The sequence below is a fragment of the Nematostella vectensis genome, chromosome 8 (assembly GCF_932526225.1).
Source record: "Nematostella vectensis chromosome 8, jaNemVect1.1, whole genome shotgun sequence".
NCBI classification, from domain to species: Eukaryota; Metazoa; Cnidaria; class Anthozoa; order Actiniaria; family Edwardsiidae; genus Nematostella; species Nematostella vectensis.
In genome coordinates this window covers 14,759,009-14,784,026 of record NC_064041.1, presented here as the reverse complement: position 1 = coordinate 14,784,026, position 25,018 = coordinate 14,759,009, and the positions used below count along the sequence as shown (strand labels likewise).

Genomic DNA, 25,018 nt, shown 5'->3' with positions numbered 1-25,018 from the left:
GATAAAACAATTCAATATTCAATATCAGAATAATATTTTTCTGTTTGAAAATGATTGTTGCTGTTGAATCAAAGATTACATAAACGACTAACACTCGACAACGTGACAAATGCCACCTGCAATAAATGATGGGTAAAATGGGGTCACCAGTCAATTGACAGGTGAACGACGTGTCACGTGATACCGCTTTTTGTCTGAAGTTTATTTTGAATCAAAACACGAAGTTTAGCAATGGGATTCGCAAGTTCATCTTCGCTCAATTCTACCTCTCACGTCTCAGGAAAATGCTCAGACATCTTAGAAAACAAGTAAGACTTTTTGTACTTATACTTGCGGGCCTTGTTTTGATTGTTGTTTACTGGACACGTTGCACGCCGCTGACCCATGACGAAAACTCGCCGTTGATTTTCGTCGGTGGATTTCCACGCAGCGGTACCACACTTATGAGAGTGATGCTCGACACCCTTCCCGACATCCGCTGCGGCCAAGAGACCAGAGTTATTCCAAAGCTTTTGCTCCATGTGGGAGAGTACACATATCGGGAGCGCATGCGCCTGGACGCTGCTGGTGTGACCTCACAAGTGTTGGATTCCGCAGTAGCAAAGTTTATTCTGCAGGTTATGACGTCACATGGTGCGCCAGCGAAACGTCTCTGTAACAAGGATCCGCTAACACTTCGAAACATGACGTATCTTGCCAGAGTCTTCCCGAACTCAAAGTTCGTGTTTCTAGTGCGGGACGGACGGGCCGTTGTCCATTCTATAGTATCCAGACGTATTCTTATTCGAGGGATTAATTCTTCGGATTACGAGTCTTTATTACGTACTTGGGATCGAGCGGTCATGGGTATGAATACGCAATGCGAGAGCCTGGGGCGCAAGAGGTGTCTAAGAGTCCCGTATGAGCACGTGATTCTACATTCAAGGAAGGCTATGGAAAGTGTGCTGGAATTCCTGGAAATTGAATGGGACGAGAGGGTACTTCACCATGAGCAGAGTGTGGGATTACCTGGCGGACCAGTTATATCAAGGTAGGACAATGTCCATGTTAAGCAATTATATACGCACGGTACAAATTTCACATTTCAAAAAGTCGCAGCACAAATTTTAAAATTGCATTTGATATTTTGTTTGATGTTACTTGCTAATAACTTAAAGGAATTCTCCTCCTTATTTGATGTGAAATGTGCTTATTCTTTTTTAGATGGACAGCTCTGAAATGATATTTAATTTGGTTTAGAATATGAAATTTGAATTTAGCGCTCAGAGCAATTGTCCTGACATGTTGAATCATTGACGGCTGATTGATAACTGATTGTTCTTGAGCCCGGGGATGGGAGGAGCTTTCCTTTTTATAGCGGAACCTCGTGTTTAACGAGAACGAAAACATTATGTACTAGTCACCGCGAACTTTGGAACTTTGTCCTTGGTTCCAAAGGTCTCTATTGTATAAGGAAAGTCACATTGTAACATGCAAATAAGACGACTTTGCTTGCCTTGTCGTTGTAGACTTGAGCGATCCAGCGATCAAGTCGTCAAACCACTGAACTTCGACGCCTTGTACCGATGGGTCGGCGCAATACCTCAACACGTGGCGGAGACTGCTGGCAAGTTAGCACCGATGCTAACCGTGCTTGGATATGATGCGCAGGTTTACAGACCTGATTACATACAACTTAAGACCTGATTGATGGAACTTAGCCGCAACTCAGGCCTGATTTCACGCAATTGCTGCGCGCAACTATACGCAACGCAAAAATTCACACAGCTCAACAAATCAACAAATTGAAATGCACTGACTTTGAAGTTTGTAATTTTTTTTACGAGACTTAAACGATATTTTTCGGACACACGGCCCGCTAACGGATGCACACTAAAACAATAAATTAAATTCACAATCATATCATTGCGCTTTTATTTACTTCAAATCTAAATATCCTTAGCGTTAAATTCAAATCTTTAGCCATATACAAATTATTTTTAACATTATGGTCTTATAACTGACTGTAAACGTTTTGATAAAGCTTTTAGCGCGAATATTTAGTTTTTATAATAAAGTATATATTACTGCACTAAACATCTTTTATACAAATTTGTAAAAGTTGATTGCACTCTGTGTAAAGAACGTATAAAAACGCAAGCGATACACTCGAATTAAAGTATTTACCGTAAGTATTGCTTTATATTATGTCTTTTTTCTGGAGAAAATAATGATTAAAAGCCTTTGAAATCACTTAAACTAATTGTCTGTTTCACCTTTTGGATTATGCCCTCCCCCTATACTCCTGTTCTTGCAAGTGCAAGCATCTATGGCGTGACGTGCCCTATGATTAGACTACTTGGTTGCTGTCCAGTTCAAAAAGCCCCGCTTCGTCACACAGCTCCCCGAACACAGACTCGTAAAACATCTTGGTCTCAACGAGCTGATGGATCAAGCGGTCCTTGTCGTCATGGTTACTGGATGACGTACCAGGTCTACCGGGAGGAACCTGGTCTGCAAATTGGACCTTAAACAAGAAGTTTAAATTAACGTTGCTGGTCTATAACCGCATATGGTTTTAAAGTTTCCTGGCTGAAATTTGATAATATGGCGATTGTGTCGGGCCGAATCGTACGCCTTCATGCAGCTCTCAAATATTCTGCGAACTCTCGCCGATAACTTCCAACGGCTAGATCACCTTCTGGCTTCCAGCATTCAAAATCCTTGAAGCATTTTAATTGGCCAGCAATGAAATGGTTTCAGTCACGCAACCTCTCCGTAAGGCGCAAATGTAATTCCGTTAGTTTGTATGATGGAAGCAAGAAAGCGGTTAAGCAGTTGGAAAATGCTGGCGAGAGTTCGTTAAATATTAAAAATGTTAGTGAGACCTATGATGTAATACACAAACATTTCCTCGAATCTACTAAGAGAGGCCACGTGTGCGCTGTTACACCCCCCCCCCCCTATTGGGGTATATAAAGTCAAGTTAAGTCACTTAAAAAAATCCAGGATCCGCTCCCGAAATTATGATCTCCAAATACTTTCTCTGTCACGGGACAATAGTGTACTTTAAACAAATTGTGAAGAATAAGTTAGCGAGAAAAATATGGTCAAAGATAAAGCAACACTAATCGTAGAAGAAGGATTTTTTTACCTTTTTTGGTATTCGTTCTTGGATTCTTCTCATTTTCTCCGCCTTGAAACAAAACAGAAACAAAACAACAATTTTATTTCAAGTTATCTTGCTAAAGTAAAATTTGAGTTGATAAACTACTGTATAAGTTTTTTCTCTTAACAATCTTACCTATTTTTCTTTCTGCCTGTGAAACACAATTGTTTTATATCCTCACTTTTAGTTACTTATTTAGTCTGTGCGCTGTAGTCGCTCTCTCGGTAACAGTGATTTGAAAAACTACTGTAGAAGTTTTTTCTCTTAACAATCTTACCCATTATTTTTTCTGCCTGTGTAACACAATTGTTTTATATCCTCACTTTTAGTTACTTATTTAGTCTGTGCGCTGTAGTCGCTCTCTCGGTAAATGCGAATAAGCTTCCAGCCATTGCTGCATTATCTTACTTTAAGTTTTCTGTCTGTTCCAGATTGTGTTCTATGGTTTCCATTTTCAGAACAAGGTGTCCATTCTCCATCTTATCTTACCTTAAGTCTTTCTGTCTGTGCCAGATTGTGTTCTATGGTTTCCATCTTCCGTGCAAGGTGTCCATTCTCCATCTTATCTTACCTTAAGTCTTTTTGTCTGTTCCAGATTGTGTTCTATGGTTTCCATCTTCCGTCCAAGGTGTCCATTCTCCATCTTATCTTACCTTAAGTCTTTCTGTCTGTGCCAGATTGTGTTCTATGGTTTCCATCTTCCGTGCAAGGTGTCCATTCTCCATTATATCTTACCTTAAGTCTTTCTGTCTGTGCCAGATTGCGTTCTATGGTTTCCATCTTCCGTGCAAGGTGTCCATACTCCATCTTATCTTACCTTAAGTCTTTTTGTCTGTGCCAGATTGCGTTCTATGGTTTCCATCTTCCGTGCAAGGTGTCCATACTCCATCTTATCTTACCTTTAGTCTTTCTGTCTGTGCCAGGTTGTGTTCTATGGTTTCCATCTTCAGTACAAGGTGTCCATTCTCCATCTGAAGTCGTTCGTTTTCTGACGCCAAAGCCAGGTTTTCCTGACGAAGCATACGCACGTTATTCTCCTGTCTCGGCGTCGACTCCTGGAAACACAAGGGGGGAATTTCTATTGAGGGACAGTATACGGAAACTTCTTTTACGAGACATAACATTAAAAACACCGTTCCGGTATCCGGTATGTGTGTGGGTCCCAGCTTATACATTTTATCGGTTGCACCTTCCTCAAAATTTGTGGAATAATGGCTTAATAGAAACGTTTTTTATGTGACAAAAAGGCCGTCTAATTACAGCAACGAAAGCTAACTCAAGAAGTCGAGGCAATAAGGGTGGTCAAATGTGTACGGGGCTCCTTAAAATTATCGTAATTGTTCCAATCATGTAAAGTTGAGAGGGTTCCTCTCCTCAGCTAATAATAATTCAAGTTCCCAAATCCCGCGGAGCATCTACAATATACATTCATTATGGGCCAAGACATGATGAAACCAGTACAATTACACCGAGTAGCACAATGTTCATTCTTCACCCTTAAATAACTTCTCTTATACCGCAGCAAACTTATCGCTATGCTGTAAAGACACACCGTTTTGTTCGTTATATGGCAGCAATATCATATGGTGAAGATTGTTTGCTTGACTTACCCCGAGGACTGGGCTTGTTGCGCGGCTTATCTTTGCCTTTTGCTGAGCTCTGTCCTCTAGACGCCTCCGGAACTCTTCACGTTCCGCATCAAACTGAGTTTCCAGATTTTCCTTTTCTCGCTCGAATTCCTCTTCAAGTTTCACTTTCTCGCGTCTAAAGTGGACCTAACGAGTAAACCACAAGCGATGCTCAAAATCTTTATATAGGGTGATAGCCTTTTAGGATGGGAAAGTGTATGTATATCAATATATTGCTGTCAGCTTTGTGTATTGTGTAATCATTTTCAAACCCCTGAATGAATGAACTGTTCCAATTAATTTATAAGAATGAGCGATTATCCACCCAATTTTCAAACAAAATGTAAAATTGCCCATATAAGGAAAGTTTACAAGCTGACAACTTTTTAAACAAACTACCCTGATATGAACCAATTTTGTATAAACGGTTTTTAATACATTCTCTAATTAGTTACCCTCATCTGTAATTCGTAACCTTCATCTCTAATTATTTTTATCTCTCATCTCTAATTCGTTACCATCATCTCTCATCTCTAATTCGTTACCTTCAACACTAATTCGTTACCTTCATCTCTAATTCGTTACCCTCATCTCTAATTCGTAACCTTTACCTCTCATTACTTTCATCTTTCATCATTAATTTTTTTAATCTCTCAACTCTAATTCGTTACCCTCATCTCTAATTCGTTGCCCTCATCTCTAATCCGTTACCTTCATCTCCCATCTCTCATTCGTTACCTTCATCTCCCATCTCTCATTCGTTACCTTCATCTGCCATTTGTTACCTTCATCTCCCATTCGTTACCTTCATCTCCCATACTCTCATTCGTCACCTTCATCTCCCATCTCTCATTCGTTACCTTCATCTCCCATCTCTCATTCGTTACCTTCATCTCCCATCTCTCATTCGTTACCTTCATCTCCCATCGCTAATTCGTTACCTTCATCTCCCATCTCTAATTCGTTACCTTCATCTCCCATCTCTCATTCGTTACCTTCATCTGCCATTTGTTACCTTCATCTCCCATTCGTTACCTTCATCTCCCATACTCTCATTCGTCACCTTCATCTCCCATCTCTCATTCGTTACCTTCATCTCCCATCTCTCATTCGTTACCTTCATCTCCCATCTCTCATTCGTTACCTTCATCTCCCATCGCTAATTCGTTACCTTCATCTCCCATCTCTAATTCGTTACCTTCATCTCCTATTTCTAATTCGTTACCTTCATCTCCCATCTCTGGTTCTTCAACTCCTCGTTCTCTTCCTGTAACTCGCGGACTTCCTCTTCTAGCGGTTTCTTCTCACGAGCGAGACGATTATTCATCTCTTCCTCTAGCTTTGACAGCACCTCCATCTTATAGTTTGCAATACTCTTCTCAATTACGTGCCTATCCACTGCCCCAAAAGACTCCTGATTATAAACACGTTCTTGGATTATCTTCCTCTTCTCCTGCAAATTCCCGACCTCCTTACGTAGACCTTGTAGAGTCTCCTCGAATTTCCTTTTCTCTGCGCTAAGCTTTTGATCGTATTCAAACTCCAGGCCCTTTTTGATAAGCTTGATGTCAGATTCGTCAATTGACGTAGGGGATTCTGGGTCGTTGCCCAGTTTTTGTGACTTCGCCTCTGCAAGAGCGCTGAGTAACCGCTCCTCCACCTCCTTAAGTCGAACCTCTGCCTTGGATAACTCCCCTTGCAGAGCTTCGATGATCTCTTCGTACTTCTTTCTCTCGCTCGTCAAGTCTTGCTCATGATCGTTTTTCATCTTCTCGAATAGCTCCCTCTTGTATTTGTCCATATTGTCTTTGATGCCTTCTCGTTCTTTTTCAAGTAGCTCTTCGATCCCTTGCGCCTCTTGTCGGTGATTCTGCCTCATTTCTTTCCTTTGCTGCTTTAATTTGATCACTTCCTTGAGCAAACTTTGAATGGTAGCTTCAAGACTTTGCTTTTCCTGTTGCTTGTCGGACAGAATATCGTCTTTTTCTCTTTCAAACTCTTGGACAAGCTGTAGCTTCTGCTCTTGATAACTTTCTTCAGCTCTCTGCATTTCGCTCTCTAGATGTTCAATTTCCTTTGCATGATCTTGCAAAGCTTCGTTTAATGTTTCTTGGAAACGTTTCTCTAAGTCCACACTTTTCTGGATTTCTTCACCATATATGTTTGTTTCAATGCGGGATTGCAACTCAGCTTTTTCTTTTTCCATCTCGTTCTCAAGTTGTGTTCTAAGATCTTGCAATTTCTGAGCGAGGTCTTCATCCTTTTTACTTAACTCATCTTGAAATATTTTCTTCTCTTTCCTGAATGCTTCCTCGAATTCTTCTTTCTCTTTCTCGAACCCTTTTCTGTCTTTTTCAGCCCCATCTTGCAAAACCTTTTCTCGTTTTTCGTGGTCGTAAATCAAATCTTCTTTCTCTTTTTGTGCTCTCCTTCTTTCTCGCTCTAGATCATCCTTACAGTCTTCAATGGCCCTGTTCCTTTCGCGAGCTAACATGTCGTTAAATTCATCCTTAAGTCGCTCTCCTGATGTCTTTTCCATCTCCAGCTTGCTCTCTAACAGTTGAACTTCGTGTTTAAGGTTGTCCACTGAATGCGCCTTTGCCTTTTCAATGTTTTTAATCTCCTCTTGATAATTTTGAATAGTATTTCTCATCAGTTCCTCTGTCTCGTCTAGTTGCTCCTTGAGTTTCTCATTCCTTGATCTCAGCTTCTCCGTCTCTTCATCCTTCTCCGTTTTGTAATCTTGAATGTTCTTCATGTTCTCTTTCAGACCGTCTAGCTCTTTTTGCAGTTCTTCGTTTCTTGTCTCTAAACCATCAATTTGTACTACAAGCTCGGCGCTATTATCTCCCACGTTATTAGGCTCTTGATGTCCTCTTTGTTTCATCAGTTTTTCAAGCTCTCTCACCCTATCGTCCAATTCATCATTCGCAGTAAGCTGCTCCTGAAGTTTCACCTCAACTTCTGCTTTAGCATTCAGAAGCTCATTCATAGCATTCAACTTCTCCCGTTCTTTTTCTTCGATAAGGTTCTCCTTTTCCGTTTGAGAGCCATCTTTAATTTCTTTCAAATTCTCTTTCAGGCTTTCCACCTCTTTCAGCAGTTCCTCATTTCTCGACTTCAAGCCATCCACCTCTTCCTTCCAATCGTCGTCAGGTCTGTTTTCTAGTTCCTTCTGCAAATCGCTTACGATATTTTCAAGCCTCTTTATTTCTAGCTCCATGTTCTGAATCTCTGTGCTCTTATCGGTGTTATCCTTTTGTAATAACGCGTTGTCCTTTATCAAGTTTTCTACTTGTTCCTGAAGAAGTTTGTTTTCTTGTTTTACCTCAAGCTCCTCTCTTATTTGATTTTCCATCTCTTCAGTTCCATCGTCATCCATACCACGCATCTTTAACTTGACAATATCATTCAGAAGATCTTCGATATCTTTTTGATAATTGGCGTTAAGCTTTTTCTGTTCTTCTAGTTGGCTCTCTAGATCTTTGAGACGATCCTGCAAACCTTCATTTACGTCCTCACCCCTTGAATTCTCAACTACATCCATGATGACCATCGCATCGGGGGCAGCGGCTCCCAAGTTACTCTCAGCTGTCATGACAATTTCTTCCTCAACAGCGCTAATCTCCTTTGCAGGAGTTTTTTCATCTTCGATTTTAAGCGCTCCAAACTCTATCAATGAACTCTCATACTCCGTGACTATTTCTTCTAAAGACTTGGAAAGTGAAGCCATTTTCCATAGGGCAAAGGGTTTCTTCCTTCCACGTTTAAGCTCCTCAGCCGAATTTTCATCCATCTCAAGTAGTTCTGTCGCTAAATCTTTTCCTATTTTCTCCTGCAACGTCCTTATTGCCGGCTGCCTGGGCTTTCTTGTTTCCTCTTCAGTTACAGTGACCGTAGTAGCGGCATCTTCCTGTGAAGGTTGTGCAGCTGGATTCAAGATTTCCTTTGAAAGGTCTTGACCTATTGTGCTGCAAAGCAATGCCAGTTCTGTTTGTATGACGCAAAGTTCATTTTGTGCTGTTTTCAGAGCTTCTTCGTAAGCTATAATAACATCTTCGAGCCTAGTGTTCTCCTCAGCCATACGTTGTATCACAGGTAATCGATCTCTTGTGTCAGATAAGCTTTCGAGCTCTCCTCGCTTTTGTCGTGCAAGTTCTACTAATTCATTTGTCAAATTCTTCCCTATTCTGTCTTTCAGATCATCGAGTCGGTCATTCAGCATCTTATTCGTGTCTTTGAGTCTAGTAATGGTATCCTCATAGTCAGAGATGGTATCTAGAATCGAAGCACCTTCCTCGCTCTCTCCTGACATTGCCTTTAACACATTGTTCTCGTGGTCAAGTTTTCGCAAATTGTCCTCATATTCCTCGAGAACGTCAGCTAAAGTTTTGTTTTCCTGTTCCATCTTTCTCAGCGCCTCGACCCGTCGTCGAGAAAATGCGTCATCTTCGTCAACATCATTGGCATTTATAAGGTTCTCAGTTAAATCTTGGCGCAACTTTTTGGATAACTGGTCAAAGTTGTAACCTAAGTCTTCAATCTCGCCTTCCATCTCTAGCATCTTGTCCCCATATTCCTGCTCCATCTCATTGTTTCTACTCTCGAGGCTCCGAATCTGGTCTTGATATCCCTTTTCTTTCTGTGAAAACGTTTTTTCTAATTTCTCTATTTTGGCCTCGTAAGTAGAGATGATTTCCTCTACAGGGCTACTGCCATCTGTACTATCACTAACAACACCTTTGAGTGCTTGGTTTTCCCTTACAAGCCGGTCTATCGTCTCGTCACAGTCACTTAGAAGTTCTGATATTGGCTTTCTTTCTTTTTTCATTCTTTTCAACACGCTGAGTTTGCCTTGTGTTTTCGATGTCTCTTCATCTGTATTGCCATCAGACACAGAGTCTTCAAGAGCTGTGTCTTCATCTTTCATGTGAAGGATCATATCAAATAGCTCTGGACCAATATTGTTCTTCAGATAATCGTGTTCTACTTCAGTTAGCTCTCCTGGTTGGTTTCCTTGGCCAATAAGGTCACTGAGTTGGCGTTCGTAGTTTTGTAAAACCTTTTCGAGCGAAATATCGCTGGCTTTCATTATCGAAGGAGCTTCTAGTCTAATCATTTCGTCGTCGCCCTCAGTGTGATCGGCTTCATTTTCACCACCATACTTTGCATTTCCAGCACATTTCAAATTTTCACCCCCTGAACTTGTCTTGAGTACGTCTTCAAGATCTAGTTGTTTCAACAGCCCTTCGCCGACTTTGTCTTTAACGTCACCCATTGTTGTTTTCAAGGATGAATTTTCTCCACTCAGATCATTCACTTGCTTTTCTAGATTCACAATCCTTGAGACAGTTCCATTCTCATCCTTGATTTGCCGGTATAATTCCAATTCTCTACGGTAATCTGAGAGGAGGTCCTCGACAGTTTTACCATCTTGGAGGTCTAGTCCCTCAAGAATATTTTTTTTAGAATCAGGGGAAGATTCAATATTGCCGACATTCTCAGTCTCGTCGTTGCCCAAAATGCATCGGGAGAGATTTCTGCCAAGTTTACCCTTTAGAACATTGTTCTCATTTATCAAGGCACCAAGCTCTTCCTCGCAAGCATTTAGGGCGTCTTCGTCCTCATCCTCATTGGGTCGCTCTTGGGCCATTCTCATTTCATAATCGGATATGATGTCCTCCAAAGTGGAACCTTCGCATTTCACACTTGCAAGAGCTTTTTGCACACCGTTGTCTGCATCATCTTTTTCTGTTTCATTCACTACTTCAGTGCCGGGATTGCTGTCTAGCTTGCTTGGACATCCTTGTTTGTCGACCACTGTTTTGCTTGTCATTTTATCGTCGCTCTCAGCTCCTTGGTCACAGCTTCTACCTTTTTCAAGTTCTCTCTCCTCATTTGTTACAACTAAATCATGGCCATCTTGAGCTTCTTGATCCTCTAGTTTCTTATCCTTATCACCCTCTGCTTCTAGAAGGCCCTCGTAAAGAGCTGGACCAATACTTTTATGTAATTTACCGAGCTTAGTTTCATAGTCTATCAAAATTGTTTCGATGCTGTTTCCGTCTTTGCTCAAATCCCGTACAGCATTTAGCTTTTCATCAGATCTTGGATTCTTCATGGAACACTGTTCATTTTCCATTAACATTGTCTCCTTTTGTGTCTGTTCCTCTTTTTTACGCTTTACATCTTTTTTTGCGTCTTCGTCTGCTTTGATGATCTCGGAACCACCATCCAATTTCTTCTTTGCTATCAAGGCAACTTCGCTGACTTGGTCCCCGGCTGCTTCGGGTACTTTTTCCACAGCTATAACATTTGCTGCGGCTACTTTGTTGTCTTCAATTTCTGTATCTGTAAGCAGCACTTCAAAAAGGTTGGGACCAAGTTTACTTTTAAGGACATCTAAATCCCTTTCACACCTTAAAATTGCATCAAACAGTGTAATATCTTGATTTCTCATTGCCTTAAGTGCTTCTAATTCTTTTGATTCAAGATCGTCTTGTTGCATAGACGCCCTGAATTCAAGGTCTCTGATAAGCTTTGTATCAATACTGCTGGTTCCTTGCCCCTCAAGTTTAGCCTCAGAAAGCGGTGCAACTCCTTCGTCTTGGTCGTTGCCTGCGGTCGAATTCTCGTCAGGTGTTGATGTGGTATTTTCCGAACGCCTCGGCCCTGTTTTAGCAGCTGGTGCTGTTTCTTCTTTACCCATTGGTTCTTCAGCTCCAACACAAGATATTTCTGTTCCTTGAAGCTCCGTCTCACTATCATCTTTTGTGTATTCATCTTTTGTTAAAGCTGTATATAGTTTCTCCCCCAGCTTCGTTTTCAAGCCATCAATATCTCGTTCGTAGTTTTTGATGACAGCCTCTAGAGTCCTCCCTTCTTCTAATGCGAAAAGAACTGTGGGTTTTGTTCTCCTTTGTGAAGAGCCTTCTTTGATTGGAGACTCTATTTCATTCGTCTTTGTTTTCTCAGGGGATAATTTTTCATGAGCCCCAGCCTCAATTTGAAATTTATCATATTTATCTTCCACGTCCCTTTCTTTGTTAACAATTTCGAGGGGAGCGGGTTTTGTTTCTTGTTCCATTGCATCATTTACAAGCTGCTTTTCTCCACAAGCGTCCTCTTTTTCGGAAATCTTAGCATGTTCGGATCCTATCTCGTTAAAGGTGAGATCTTTTACACTGGCGTCAGAGCAACTCCCATCAATCTCACTACTCTCTTGACCACTGCTCCGTAAGTCTTTGCTTTTGTGTAAAATAGCTTCAGCCAAGTCCTGTCCGACACTAGCCTTCAGCCATTTCAAATCTCTTTCATAGGAACATATGATGTCTGCAAGAGTTGTGCCTTTTGGGGTTACAATAGCTGGGCCGTTCAGAATGGACTCAGCGGTTTCATCGTTCTGTGGCTTATCCGCTGTCCCCAGTTGGGAAGCCATTGTTACATTTTCTTTTTCTGCGGCATTTATTGACTTCGGCTCTATTTCTTTTTCTCCGCTCTGGATCTGATCCACTCTCACGTTTTCCACTCCTGGTAATTGGTTGATATCTGTCTTCTTTGTGTTGCTAACTAAAGCTCTCTTTAGTTCCCATCCTTTTTGTGCATCACCTAACGCAGCTTCAAAAAGCTGTGGGGCGTCTTTCGATTCTGAATTATCGATTCCTATCTCTCTCGGTTCTTCAGTAGACCTTGATTTCAACAGAACTTCAGACAGACCAGAACCCAGTTTCCGCTTTAGAGTGCTAAGTTCTCTTTCACAGTCTTGAATGGCATCAGCAAGGGTGATGTCGTGATCTTTCATAGCTGAGATCACGCGTGATGATTGCAAGCCAGACAAGCCTAATTCAGAAGGCTGTATTCGCTTGGCACTACCGCCAGCATCAGATTGTCTACGTCCCAAAGCTTTGTCCGGAGGTTTGCTCTCTGTGAAAGTAGCCTCTTTATCTTGATTGAACCCTAAATCCCTATCGTGTGGTTTGTTCTCGTGGCCGTCGGTGGCTTTCGTCTGTGAATCCTGTACAATTGCACTTGCCTGGTCCTGGTCTATTTTGACCATAACAGCGGAGATACCGCCTGTTTCGTCATCAATCGCCATCTTGGCACTGGTACTATCTGCCTTCTGTTCCTCCCCTATATTTTCATATTTATCTTCGTTCATCAATTTCTTGTTGTCCGAGTCCATTAAACCTGGCTTCGACTGAACTATCTTCTCTTGCTCTATAGTTGCCCGTCTTACACCATCATCGTCCTTTTTGATTACTAAGTCAAATAAATCATGTCCGAGTTTAGACTTGAATTCTTTTCGCTCCGTGGCATACGTCTTCAACATATATTCTAAGGGAAAGAACACAAATTCACTGAACTGTCCTAGTAGTGCATCTTCCCCATCGCTGGTTGCCGTTCTATCGTCACTGTTTTCCAACTGGTCTACATCTAGGCATCCTTCTTGCAAATCTTCCCCTGCCACGCTCAGTTTTCCTACTGTCTCATTGACGCCGCCAGTGTCCGCTTTTCGACATTGAGACAACACTACACTCCATAAGTTTGGTCCCAAACGCGTCTTCAGAATCTCAAGGTCATTTTCATAACCTTTAATGACTTCTTCCAGCGATGTTCCCTTCTCGCTCATGACACATGGAGCCATCAGATACGGGCCGCACGGGTGTTCGGAGTCGATGTATCTTTTTTCCTGCTCTGTTTCGTTGGAGCCATCCGAGTATCGTTCATCGTCCGACGACACACTGCTGTCCTGGTGGCCGGTTTCGCCTAAGTACTTGACGGGCTTATTAAGCTTAGAGACGGGTGTACTGCACTTCAAAGTAACCGCATGGGCATAACCGCCCTCCCCAAAGCCATCTTTTTTCAATTGATTCTCGACATTTTCATACACAGGGGCAAGTTCAGGTTGCAGTTGTGATTCAGCTTCATCAGTGTCTTTTTCTGATTTGTTTTTAGCTTCATCAGTTTTCTTCCCTGATTTGACTTCAATTTCATCTTTGGCTTTTTCTGATTTGCCTTTAGCTTCATCAGTTTCCCTTCCTGATTTGACTTTAACTTCATCAGTTTTCTTCCCTGATTTGACTTCAGCCTGGTCAGTGTCCTTTCCTGATTTGACTTTAGCTTCATCTGTTTCCTTTCCTGATTGGACTTCAGCTTCATTAGTATCTTCTCCTGATTTTTCTTCAACCTTATCTTTGTCATTTTCAGACTTGTCGTTATCTTGCTGAGAGAACTGTTGAATCATCCATTTGTGCTCTTTTTCATACGAATCATACTTTTGCGCAGGTGAGACCAACAAGTTATTTTCTTCAATGCCATCACTAGCAAAATCATTGACTTCTTGTAAACTTTTAACTCCCTCACTATCATGAGTGGAAAGTGGTTTATTTGACAAAGCTTTTACAAGCCCTGGGCCAAGCTTTTTCTCAAGATCATTTAACCTGGTCTCGTAAGATGTAATTAGGTCTTCCAAAGGGACATCCGACTTAAGCAATTCAGCTACAGCAGGGATTGATTCGCTTGGATTTTCCTGATTAACTAAAGCAACAGGGTGTCTGAAAGGCATATAATTTTGAAGATCACTTTTCTCTTTATTGAATTTCTCCTTATCACTCGATTTGACCTTTCTCTTTACAGGGTCATCTTTGCAGCCCATCGAAAAGACTGCGTCACACAGGTTTGGCCCGAGTCTTGTGGTTAGAATATCAAGATCCCTTTCATACGCAGCAACAACATCGGCCAATTGCTTGTCGTACTCAGCCATAAAATCTGGAGCCTTTAGTGGTCTCATAACCTCTGTACTATCTGCATATGGTAATCCACTTGTAGTCAATAGGGGTAGTTGCTCTTGGGCTGAATTCTTATCCGTCTTGTCATAAGCTGATGGCTGTGGAGAGCTCTCGGCAATATCGCATGTAGCCATCTCAGGGGATTCATCAATCAAAGAGCCTTTTGACTCAGCATCAGGTTCACTGTCAGCCGAAGAATGCGCCGGTTTCTCGATAGAAATTTTATCCTCTTGGTCACTTTCCTGAAGACGTTTTACAGGTGCACTACAAGTGCTAACAGTTTTATCAATGACCGTTGGAGCAGACTCGGCTGTTAAAGATTTGTCTGAAACAGCTTGGGCTGGCATTTTTTTAGACGATGATTCAGGTCTGTCTCTATCTCTTGTTGTTCCTTTTGAATCCCCTTTTTCTTGTAGTAAGAGCAAGTTTCGCTCATTGGCATCCTCATCACTCAAAGTGCCATTGCCTTTTTTCCTCTCTGACGATCCATATCTCATCAAGGCGTCGACCAGGTCTTCTCCAACAAGATTTTTTAATAATTCGTTTTGACTGTTCAAGAAGTCAAGTTCTTTTTCGTATGCTAAGATGACTTCTTCGAGTGTTTCATCATTATTTTTCATGACTTGCGGTGCCATAATGTCCATCGAATCAACCATAACGTTTTCGCCTCCGAAAAGAGCATTAGCCAAATTATTCCCCAAGATAAACCTCTTTGTATTCAATTTATCGGAGTTCTCTTCTAATTTCTCTTCAATAGTCTTCTCTTCGTCATTAACTCCACTAAGAAATTGATTCTTCTTTTTTATTTTAGGGTTAAGAATGGACCGAGTCAAAGCCTCACCAACTTTTCTCTCTAAGGTATCCAGATCCCTGTTCAGATAACAATTAATGCTTCTAAGCTTTGCATTCTCGTCAGTTAGATCTTTTACCATTGCCTTAACGGTTTCCCTTCCCTCAGAGCCAAGCACGCTCACTGGAAGACCAATCTCGGTTGTACACTTGTCAGCGGTAATACACTTTGCCAGGTCGTCACCCAATGCTTTCGTCAGACGTTGCAACAAAGCTTCCATCTGCTGCCTTTGATCACGTGCTGCTTGACGAAGAATCTCATTTTCTTGTGCGAGTTTGATCAATGTGGTATCATCGCTCATCATTCTATCCAACGCGTGTTTGTAATATCTCTGTTCTTGATCACTAGGCTTAACGTCTTTCCTTTGATCCACCAACTTTGCAAATTCATTTGCCCCGTGAATTTTGGCCAAAATATCCTTTCGTTCTGCTTCAAGGATAGATTTCTGATCGTATAGATTACTCAAAGATTGTTGAATCTCCTCGTCTTCCAGCTCTATTCCAAATTTCTTCTTCTCGTCTTGGATGTCTTGCAATTCTTTTACTATCGCGCGCTGTTTTGTTTTAAGCTTCTCCTTTTGTTCGTTAGTAAGTCTATCCTGATCTGAAGAGTCGTAGCTTGTGAGTTTTGCATCTATTTCCAACGTGTAATCACGCAGAGATTTCTTGGTCCGTAACGCCTTCTCGAATTCTTGCAATTGCTCGGAGGTGTTTTTATCACCATTGTGTAAACTATCAATCTTTTCTCTTAAGGAATCCAGCTCCCACAGATCCTCTTCTAAATACCCTTTCAGTTCTTTTATCTCCTCGATGAGTTCTTGTTCTTCATTCAACTGTTTTTCATGAAACAGAGCCCGGTCTTTTTCAATCTCTTCAAGATTCTCCTGTGTTTTGATAAGAACTTTAGCAGTGTCATTTTGAATTTCCTCTGTTTCCTCTTTTAAGGCCCGCTGCTGCTGTTGTCGCTTCGACACTTCATTCCTCTTTTCTTCAATTTGTTTTCTAAGTTGGTCCATCCTAGCAATCTTCTGTCGGATGATCTTTTCAACATCTTGTAACTGCATCTTTAGGTATTCATCCGCGCCTCCCTGGATGTCATCCACGATATCTTGCAGCCGCTCTTGTTCCTCCAATAAGGTAAACAGGTCCTCCGCAGCACTTACATCATCCTGAATCTTACCCTTTCTTCTCATCAAGCTGTCTAGATCATACTTCGGACACACGTTTCCCGTGGATTTTTCTTTATTCTCATCCAACACCTGCCTCCTCGATTCTTTGGAGTTCATTTCTTCATTCAAGCAAGAGCTCTTGTCTTTTAGATCTCCCCACTTTGTTAAAGCCTCGCATAAATCATCTTCTTTCGTTGTTGGGTCTTTTCCCCGGCCTTTCAAATCCAATAATTCCGTGGCAAGTTGTGTAATTTTTGCGTCTTCCTCGAACTGGAGAGAACATGTTTCTTCTATCTTCTGTAATAACTGACCCGTCTCTGGTTCGTCATTTCTGTAGTTGCTCAGCTCTAGAAGTTCAATGACATCAGGCGAAAGTTCAGCAAAGAATGCGGGATTTTCGTCTGCTTTATCCGTCAAGGCAACCTTAGCGTTCCGCAGCGTTTCAGTCAGCGATCCTATATCCTCTTTCTGTGTCACTACTTGTTCAAACGCCTCTAGTACCGCACGTGCAGTAGTAGATGGCCCCTCGTCAATCTCATCTTGAACTCTCTGTAAATCATCTTCAATCTCTACTTTTCTTTCAACGTTCTTCTCCAATATTTCGGTATCTGTTTTAGAATTCCCATTTGCATCAATATCACCTACTATGGAAGCTGTCACGTCTTGTAGGTCTTTCAGAAGCGCTTCCTTCTTCTTCGCAAGCTTACTTATCTCCGATAGTGAGTCTTCTCTAAGTTTTCCTTTCCTCTGCAGTTCGACAGCATCAAGGAACTCTTGCCCTTTTGCTTCTAACCTATCATTACATTCTTTGTGAGAGTTCTCAAGCTGTTTCTTTCGCAACGAAAGGTCCATTGCTTCTTTCAACTCGTCTGGTAGAGACTTCATGTCTTCTTCAATGGGCTTTACAGTTGTTTCGACGCGTTTTGACTGTGACGCTTCCTCAACTTTTGTTTCGTCTTGCAATTGCTTGAGGTCCTTATTGATCGCTTGCTCCTCATCTCGCAGTCCACGTATTATTGCAGTCAGAGCTGAGGCTGAAATCTCCTGATCATCATTGATGTCTGGCCTCCCTATCTCTAATCTCTCTTTAATTTTGTTATCTATCTCTCCCAAACTGGAGATAAGTTCTCCCAATGAGGCCACATTGTCTTTTTCTGGTAGTCTCTTTTCTAGTTTCTCCAGCCTTCTAAGGAATGGTTTTAACCGGCGTGAATGATCCTTAAGAGTATTTTCATAGCGCTTCTCGTAGTCTTGAGCTCTCTTGATCTTATCACCAACCTCACGACGCTCTTCGTCCAGTTTCTCTCTCCTTTTTAAGAGACGCGAAACCTCCGGGTTATATTGATAAGGATCTAGAGACATTGTTAGCTCTTTATCAACTCGGGTATCAACTGGAATACTTCTCCTCTCCTCAGCTTTATTATCGAAAGCCTTATTTGCATTGTCGGGTTCTGCTTCTACCATTCCATCAGACGACGAACTACATTCTCCTTTGCTTATCACTTCCAGCGCCTCTTTCTGCTTTTTCAATGTCTCTGCCTCTCTTTCAAGCCGTTCCTTTTCCTCTGATCTTGCTTGGATTGCGTCAAATTCATCGGATTTTCGCGCCAGCAGTCTAGCATCTTCAGCCATCTTCTCCTCTAGCTCGTCCTGCCTTGCGAGCAATGCCACTAACTGGTTGTCATCGCTTGCTAGTTTACTCAGTTGTTCTTCGACATCTCGTTTCAATTCCTCGCGTTTATCGCCCACTTTCGCCTTTTCATCCACCAAGTGTGCATAGAGACGTATTTCGTCATCTTTTTTAAGGATACCCTCCACCTCCTCTAGCTCTTTCAATTTCTGAAGCTCTTTCTCAACCAGCTGCATATCGGCATCTTTCTTATTAAAATCACTTAGAAGTTTAAGTCCACTAATCTTATTTTCGATATCTCCAATCGCCTCCGTTAGGCGGTCCTTAGATTTATTGAGTTCATTTAACTCCTCTTCGCTTATTTTACCTTCCTCATCCTGGTTTGCTTTCTCCATGGAGACTTTTTTCAGTTCTGGTATTTCGTCAACAAACCATTTTCCAACTAGGGAGCGTAAGATGTCATATTTTTTGTTCAACTCTTTATTTTCTTTTGTCAGTTCCTCCACGCTCTTGCCATGTTCATGTGGCTCCAAGTCGTTTTCAGACTGAGATATGGAATCACCATCTTTCTCAATTGGAGTTTCGTCGTCTTTGCCATCTATTTGGGATTTGTCTTTGACTGGATATTCAGACTTCCCTTCCGCATTGCCAAGTAATTCCTGATATGTATGGTCTCCACCTTGAGAGCCGTACTTCTCCGTTGATACGCTAATGGGCTGGCCCCTGTCTTGATCACTAGTTACGTCTTCTCCTTCCTTGCTCAAAGGGCTTTGTCTAGATTCCATCGACGCTGAAGGTTTCATTAGGGATTTATCATCCTCAATCACCCCAATTTCGTTTACCTGATCGCGTCTCGGCTTATCTCTCGCATCACTATCATTTTCCCCTTTTACATCAATGGCGTTACTCTCGTTAAATTCCGCATCTTCGCGTGCGTTGACTTTAACATCTTCACCTTCCTTTACTTCGTCAGCCTCGCTTTCATTAAATTTCACATTCTCGCTTTTCTTTATTCCAGCATCCTGGCTGTTACTCTCTTTCACAACGTCACTTTCCTTCATTTCATGGTCTTCTCCGGCACTCTTCATTTCATTCTTATTTCTTTCTTCGGGTATTTTGCTTTCTTGTTTGGCGTCTCTATCAAGTTCTTCTTTCGAACCATCACCTGTCTTTCTGCTGTCTTGTTTTATCTTCTCGTTAGCTTCTTTAGAACTAATACTATCTACCGCACTTTCTTCTTGATTTCTTGATGTAGTAACATCTGCTTCATCACCACCATCTTCTCTATCATCTCCAATACTTGTCAATGATTTCTCGTTGTTTTTCATTTCTTCTTCTTTTCTTAGATCTGGAGACTTCTCATCCTTTACGTCTTCAGTGACCTCGTCAACAGGAATATCTATTTTCTGAAATAAACATGGGGAGGTTCTTCCGGGAATAACAGCTATGTGCAATGAAGATATCTCTGCATCGTCAGCAGTGTCGGCATCTTGTTGAACTTTGTCATTTACGTCTTCTCGAGAATTGTCCATTGCCTCTTCTTTACATAACTGCAATTCAACTCTCTCCTTATCGTCGTTAATACTGTCATCATGGTCATTTGGCACTTCTTTCTTGACTGCTTGTTCCTGTTCTGGGACTGCTCCATAACAATGCAGTTGCTGTGTCGACACAATCTCCTCCACGACACCTTGTACCGTTGGTACAGCGTCCTCCTTTCGATGACGGGAGCCGTGCTTCTCTTCTTCCTCTGATCTGCATTCTGTATCACCAACAGCTCCGGAACATTGGGAGTCTTTTGGGTCTTCATGGGCTTTATTGGCAGGCCCAGGTGGACGATATCCATCTGGTTGATCTGCTCTACTTTCCATGTCAATAGTTTTTGCCTCATTTTCTTTAACGCTTCCTCTTCGTTCCCCGTCATCTTTGTTGCTTTTGTCATCTGGTCTAAGCGATCTCCGTCGTTCGCTGCCTTCTGCATCATTTTCCACAAGAGAAACGTCAAAGATACAAGGCGAGGTTCTGCCAGATATAACTGGAATGTGAAGCTTGGCAACCTCAGGGATTTCTCCTTCCTCAAGATCTTCGCTTATCTCGCTATTTTCTGCATCTTCGCCACTAGATCCTATGTAATCCTCTTCCGCATTCTTGTCTTTTATTTGCGTTGAAATATCAGAAGTAGCACTCTTTGTTTTTTCCTCTGTATCTTTTGCCGTCTCTATCTCGTCTTTAGCTGCATTAGTAAGACCGTTATCAGGCATTTCCGTCTCTCTTTCCTTATCATTTTTGCCTACGACTTCGCCATCGACCTTTGCATTTTTAACCAAAATGCTCATATCTTCTTGAGTCGTCTGGGTGTGTGCATTTTCAGAGAGTACACTCACTTTCTCAAATGAAATCTTGTCAACAAGATATCTGACTCCATCAATCAAATCATTCTCGAACCCGCTCTTTTGGTTCTTGATAGTGTCCTTTGCCCGAGCCAGCTTTCGCATGGCCCTTTTCAAGCTGTCCTTGTACTCGTTGTAATATACTCTTCCAAGACCGAACCTCTCTAAATTCAGCGCAAGGTCCACTTTTGACTTCTTGATTGCCAAATCGTCACTTCCTGCTGACTCTGCACCGGAGTCACTTCCGTCGATTAATTCTGGTGCAGGGGTTGACACACCTGACTCTAAATCAGAAAAGGCTCCAGACGAAGTGTCAGAGTCGAAATCCTCCTCTTTGTCATGCAAAACACCTTCAATAAGGGATTCTAGAGCTCTGACCAAGTCTCCTTTGCTGTTTATCTCTTGAGTATTCAATTTGCTGTAAGAATCAAGCTGATTTGGGACAGTGCCATTATCTTGGTTTTCAGGGGTTTCGGCGGATACACTGTCTGAGTTATCTGGACCTTGAGGTTCGAATAAACCACTTTCCATGCTATCATTCACCAAGGAGGCCCGAGAAGATCTTCCGGAAGTTGGAACTGTTTCTCCATCAACACTTGTCGGATCATGTTTCTCTCCTACTCTCGATGCATTCAAAGACGCCTTCGAAGACCTCCCAGATCTTGAAAAGAAATCCTCTTCTTTAACGCTGCTAGGTGCTCTTGATCTACCCCCATCCTCTTTCTCCTCTAACAGCTCTTTGATTAACTCGATCGCTTTCCTAAGAACGTCTGTGTTTGTCTCATTATCACGTTGCCGCTCGAGCTGCAAGCTAGCGATCTCCTTTTTCAGAGGAAGGACAGACTCCATTACATCTGCTTCTCTCGCCAACTTAGCTTTCTCTTCCTCATCCAGTGCATCCGCGGGCGATGCCCCTCTTTGTACGGCTAGCACTTTGCGAGCCATAGCGTTCCTCTCTTGGATAAGTTTGACTTCGTTATCATCTTTTTCAACAAGCATCTTATGAAGATCCATCAAATCATTGTTATGCTTCAAAACAATTTCAATCTTTTCTTTCTGAAATTTTCTTTCCATCTTATCTTTTTCTTTTGCAAGAATTTCTTCCAATTCATCTTTCATCTCGCTGTAGTAAACGCGACTTAGATAAAACCGTTCGGTATTAATTGCATCCTCCAGCGAACTTTTTTGTCTCAGCAGAGACTCAATTGCTTCCGCCTCCGTTGACATAACAATTTCTTTGCGCTGGTTGTATGCCTTTTCTTGCATTTCTTGCATATCTTTACTAAACCGGTCCTGTAATTCCTGCAAGGCTTGCTTGAGATCCCCATTTTCTTGCTTCAGGGCTTCAGCAGGATCACTCACACTGGAATGCAGGCTGCTTGGTGTCTCAGAACGTGGTTGGTCTTCCTTGTCGGCTTTGTGGTCACCGTCGCTTGTATACACTGTTCTGCTGCTATTCTCTTTCTCCGAGTCATTCCCAACCTCACTTTGCCCCTGTAGATGTTCGTAGCTTTCAAGCTCTATTTTCTTTGCAAGGGACAACTCTTTCAGAAGAGCATTCTTATTTTTCTGGAACATTTCGTTGTTCTCAAGGAGCACCAGCTCATGTGCCCTCGCGATGTCTTTCTTTGCACTTTGTAGAATCTTTTTCAGGTCTTGCTGTTCCTTGTTAGTAGATAGTGCATCATCGATTAAATTTCCCAATTTATGGACTTCCTTATCAAAACGTTGGACAACATCTGCATCGTTGTCTTCTGTGGGCTGAACATACCTTGACAAGCACTGGTCCCCGTCGGCACTACGCACAAAGGTCTTGACATGATCAACGATATCATTAGGATCACCATCATCATTCACAGCAGAGCCAAGTGTATTCACAAAGTCCTGAAGCGAACGGAGCTTTTTCTGACAATCTCGTGTGCTAGTTTTCTCATTTTCGAGTTCGTCTCTAAGCTGCTTAATGTCCTCATCCTTATCACGGAGTCTTACTTGCAAATCCTCGAGATTTGACTCCTCTTGTTCACCCGCCTTCTCGCGACGCTGCGCTCCTATGTTCTCATTACTATCAGTGAAGTTAAGCTTGTTAATGTTGGCATTTGCCCCTGGCATGGTTACCTGATTGGATGGTTGGCATGCCTCGAGGGAGCTCTCCTCGACACTCTGGATGTCTTCCAGCACAGACTTCCTCTCCACATCTCCTTTCCCTTTACCAGCTTCATGTGGATGCTTTGTTGTTTGGCCTTCTGTACTTCTGTTCTCAAGCTTTGATATCTCACATTTCAATGATTTATTCTCTTCTTCTAACCCTTTTAATGTTTCCAAAATCTCGACATTTTTATTGTTTAGCCCTATAAGTTGCTCATTCAGTCTTTCCTTTTCTTTTGTTATGTCACAGATCTCTTTTTCGTGATTATTTTTCAGCTGGTTCAGCTCGTTTTGGAACTCGACTTCCCGGTTATCCAGGAGATTTTTGTAAAACTTCTCAGTATCACGTTTTTCAAATTCGAAACTTTTGAGCAGTTGTAATTGCTCATTCCTAAGTTTTGCTTCAAGATCTTCTTTTTGCTGTTCATATTCATACCTTTGTTGTTCAAGGTCTTTCTTATGCTGTTCTAAGAGTTCTTGCAACGGCTTTTGCGCCTTCTGTAGCTCACGGAGTTTTCTCTTGTTTTTCTTCTCCATCTCCTTCAAAGCATCCTGCTGCTGGTTTTTAAGCTTGGCGACCTCGTCAATAAGAGCTACCTCGATGTCTTCCTTACTTGGTGTGTCCGCTCTCGCTGCAAGAAGAGAAATTTCACGGTTATAAACTTTAGCAAGAGCAAACCTTTCCAGTTTTAAAGCTTCAGACAGCTCATCGATGATTTGCTCTAGGCTCTTTATCAAAGTATCTTTTTCTTCTATTCTCTCCTTGAGTTCTTCGCGAGTTTTTTCACGAAGATCGTTCAACTCAGACTTGAAATGTTCCCGTAAACGTTTCTTTTCATGCTCATTTCTATCCCTCCACAAGTTTTCAACAATTTCTATTCGGTTTTGCAGTTCTTCCAGGTGTTCCTGCTCGGTCAATGTGCCAGAGTTTTCTGTTTGATTGTTCAAGACGTTTGCTTGCTTGGCAAGATTAGTTACAAGTTCTGCCTTATCGCGTGTGTGTTTTCTTTCGATCTCAGTTTTCTCAAAATCGTGTTCATCTTTCATTCGCGCAAATTCCAATTCACTTTCGTTCTTAGTGTCATTAAGTTCTTTTTCTAATTTTTTATTCTCAATTTCCAAATTAAGAATTCTTTCTTGCGGGGATTCCATCTCACACATTGATCGTAGAATATCGTTTTCGTGATCTAACCTATCGATTTCTAAACTTTTTTTTGCAATAGTCGTTTTAAAATCGTCGCACTTTGCTCTCTCGTTTTGTAATTCTTCCTTCAGCGATAAAACACTATCCTCAAGTTGTCTTTTTTGCGTCTCGTTGACATCCCGTAAACGTTCTTCGGGAACCTGTTGCTGCCTAGAGTGCGAATCCCGTTTTTTAAACTCATCGCGTATAGCAATTTTCTCTTTCTCAAAGCGTTTATACAATGTGTTGATCTCCTCCTGGTGCAACGATTCTATGATTTCCTTCTCCTTTATGAAACCTAAAACAATATCATCCTTTTCTTTACGCAATTCCTCAAGTTCTTTCTCCATGCTAATAACTTTACAAATATCTTTAACGCAAGTTCATCTTAGAAGCTTTAGTCAGACGATTGGCCAAAAAATCTCCTTTTCTTTTACAGCTCTGGATCATTAGTTTCGCGTTGTGTTTGCAAATGTCTTGGGAACTTAGTTGTTGAGCATAAGAGAAATCCAGACGCTACGAGGAAATCGTGGCATGTACTATACCGTCATTAAACATTAACGGTGCCACCCGTTATCGAAAATTCTATGTAAATATCTCCGAAAAACACTTGGGATACGCTAAGAAATGCTCTTGTTGTCACACAGTTCCAGTAAAGACGTAATTACAGATAGAAAATATTTGGGAGCTTTTATTGGCCATTTCAAATCCAACATGTATTGTTTTTTTGTAATGCAGATCCCATGCGCTATCGCATTTTGATACCTGCGTTTTATCTGACAGATAGTGTTTGGTATCGTACCGACGCACTTGTCTCACGAATAACAATTCAAATGTCAACATTTGGAGAGTGTTTCGCCAAAGTTCGCAAATCTCCCAGGGATGCCACCTCCCAAATATGTCAGTATACGATTGCATGAAAAACATGGAGTTCACGACCAGACATGGAGATAATTGCAGTTTCAATTGCGTTTTGGTGGTGTTATGAGGGATTAGCCTGAGATAATCTGATGCCCTGTGTTACACAACAATTTCGAATTGATTTCATTCTAATGATTAAGCTGTGATGATTTACTTACGTCTTAACT

At 41.7% G+C, this 25,018-nt stretch overlaps 2 protein-coding genes across 2 annotated transcripts; one reads left to right on the top strand and one right to left on the bottom strand.

Annotated features, from left to right (window-relative positions):
* The first annotated feature begins 172 nt into the window (after positions 1–172).
* LOC5510513 (protein-tyrosine sulfotransferase 2) lies at positions 173–2,238 on the top strand. Its single transcript, XM_001630922.3, has 2 exons — positions 173–1,030; positions 1,509–2,238. The coding sequence occupies exons 1-2, from the start codon at positions 285–287 to the stop codon at positions 1,684–1,686; spliced, it is 924 nt and encodes a 307-aa protein (XP_001630972.2). The 5' UTR covers positions 173–284; the 3' UTR covers positions 1,687–2,238.
* LOC116617190 lies at positions 1,898–24,957 on the bottom strand. The gene is made up of 5 exons (XM_032379655.2): positions 6,002–24,957; positions 4,759–4,923; positions 4,048–4,203; positions 3,134–3,175; positions 1,898–2,506 (listed from the first exon to the last, which is right to left on the bottom strand). Exons 1-5 carry the CDS (start codon positions 24,278–24,280, stop codon positions 2,330–2,332), a joined length of 18,819 nt encoding a protein of 6,272 aa, XP_032235546.2. The 5' UTR covers positions 24,281–24,957; the 3' UTR covers positions 1,898–2,329.
* Positions 24,958–25,018: the final 61 nt, after the last annotated feature.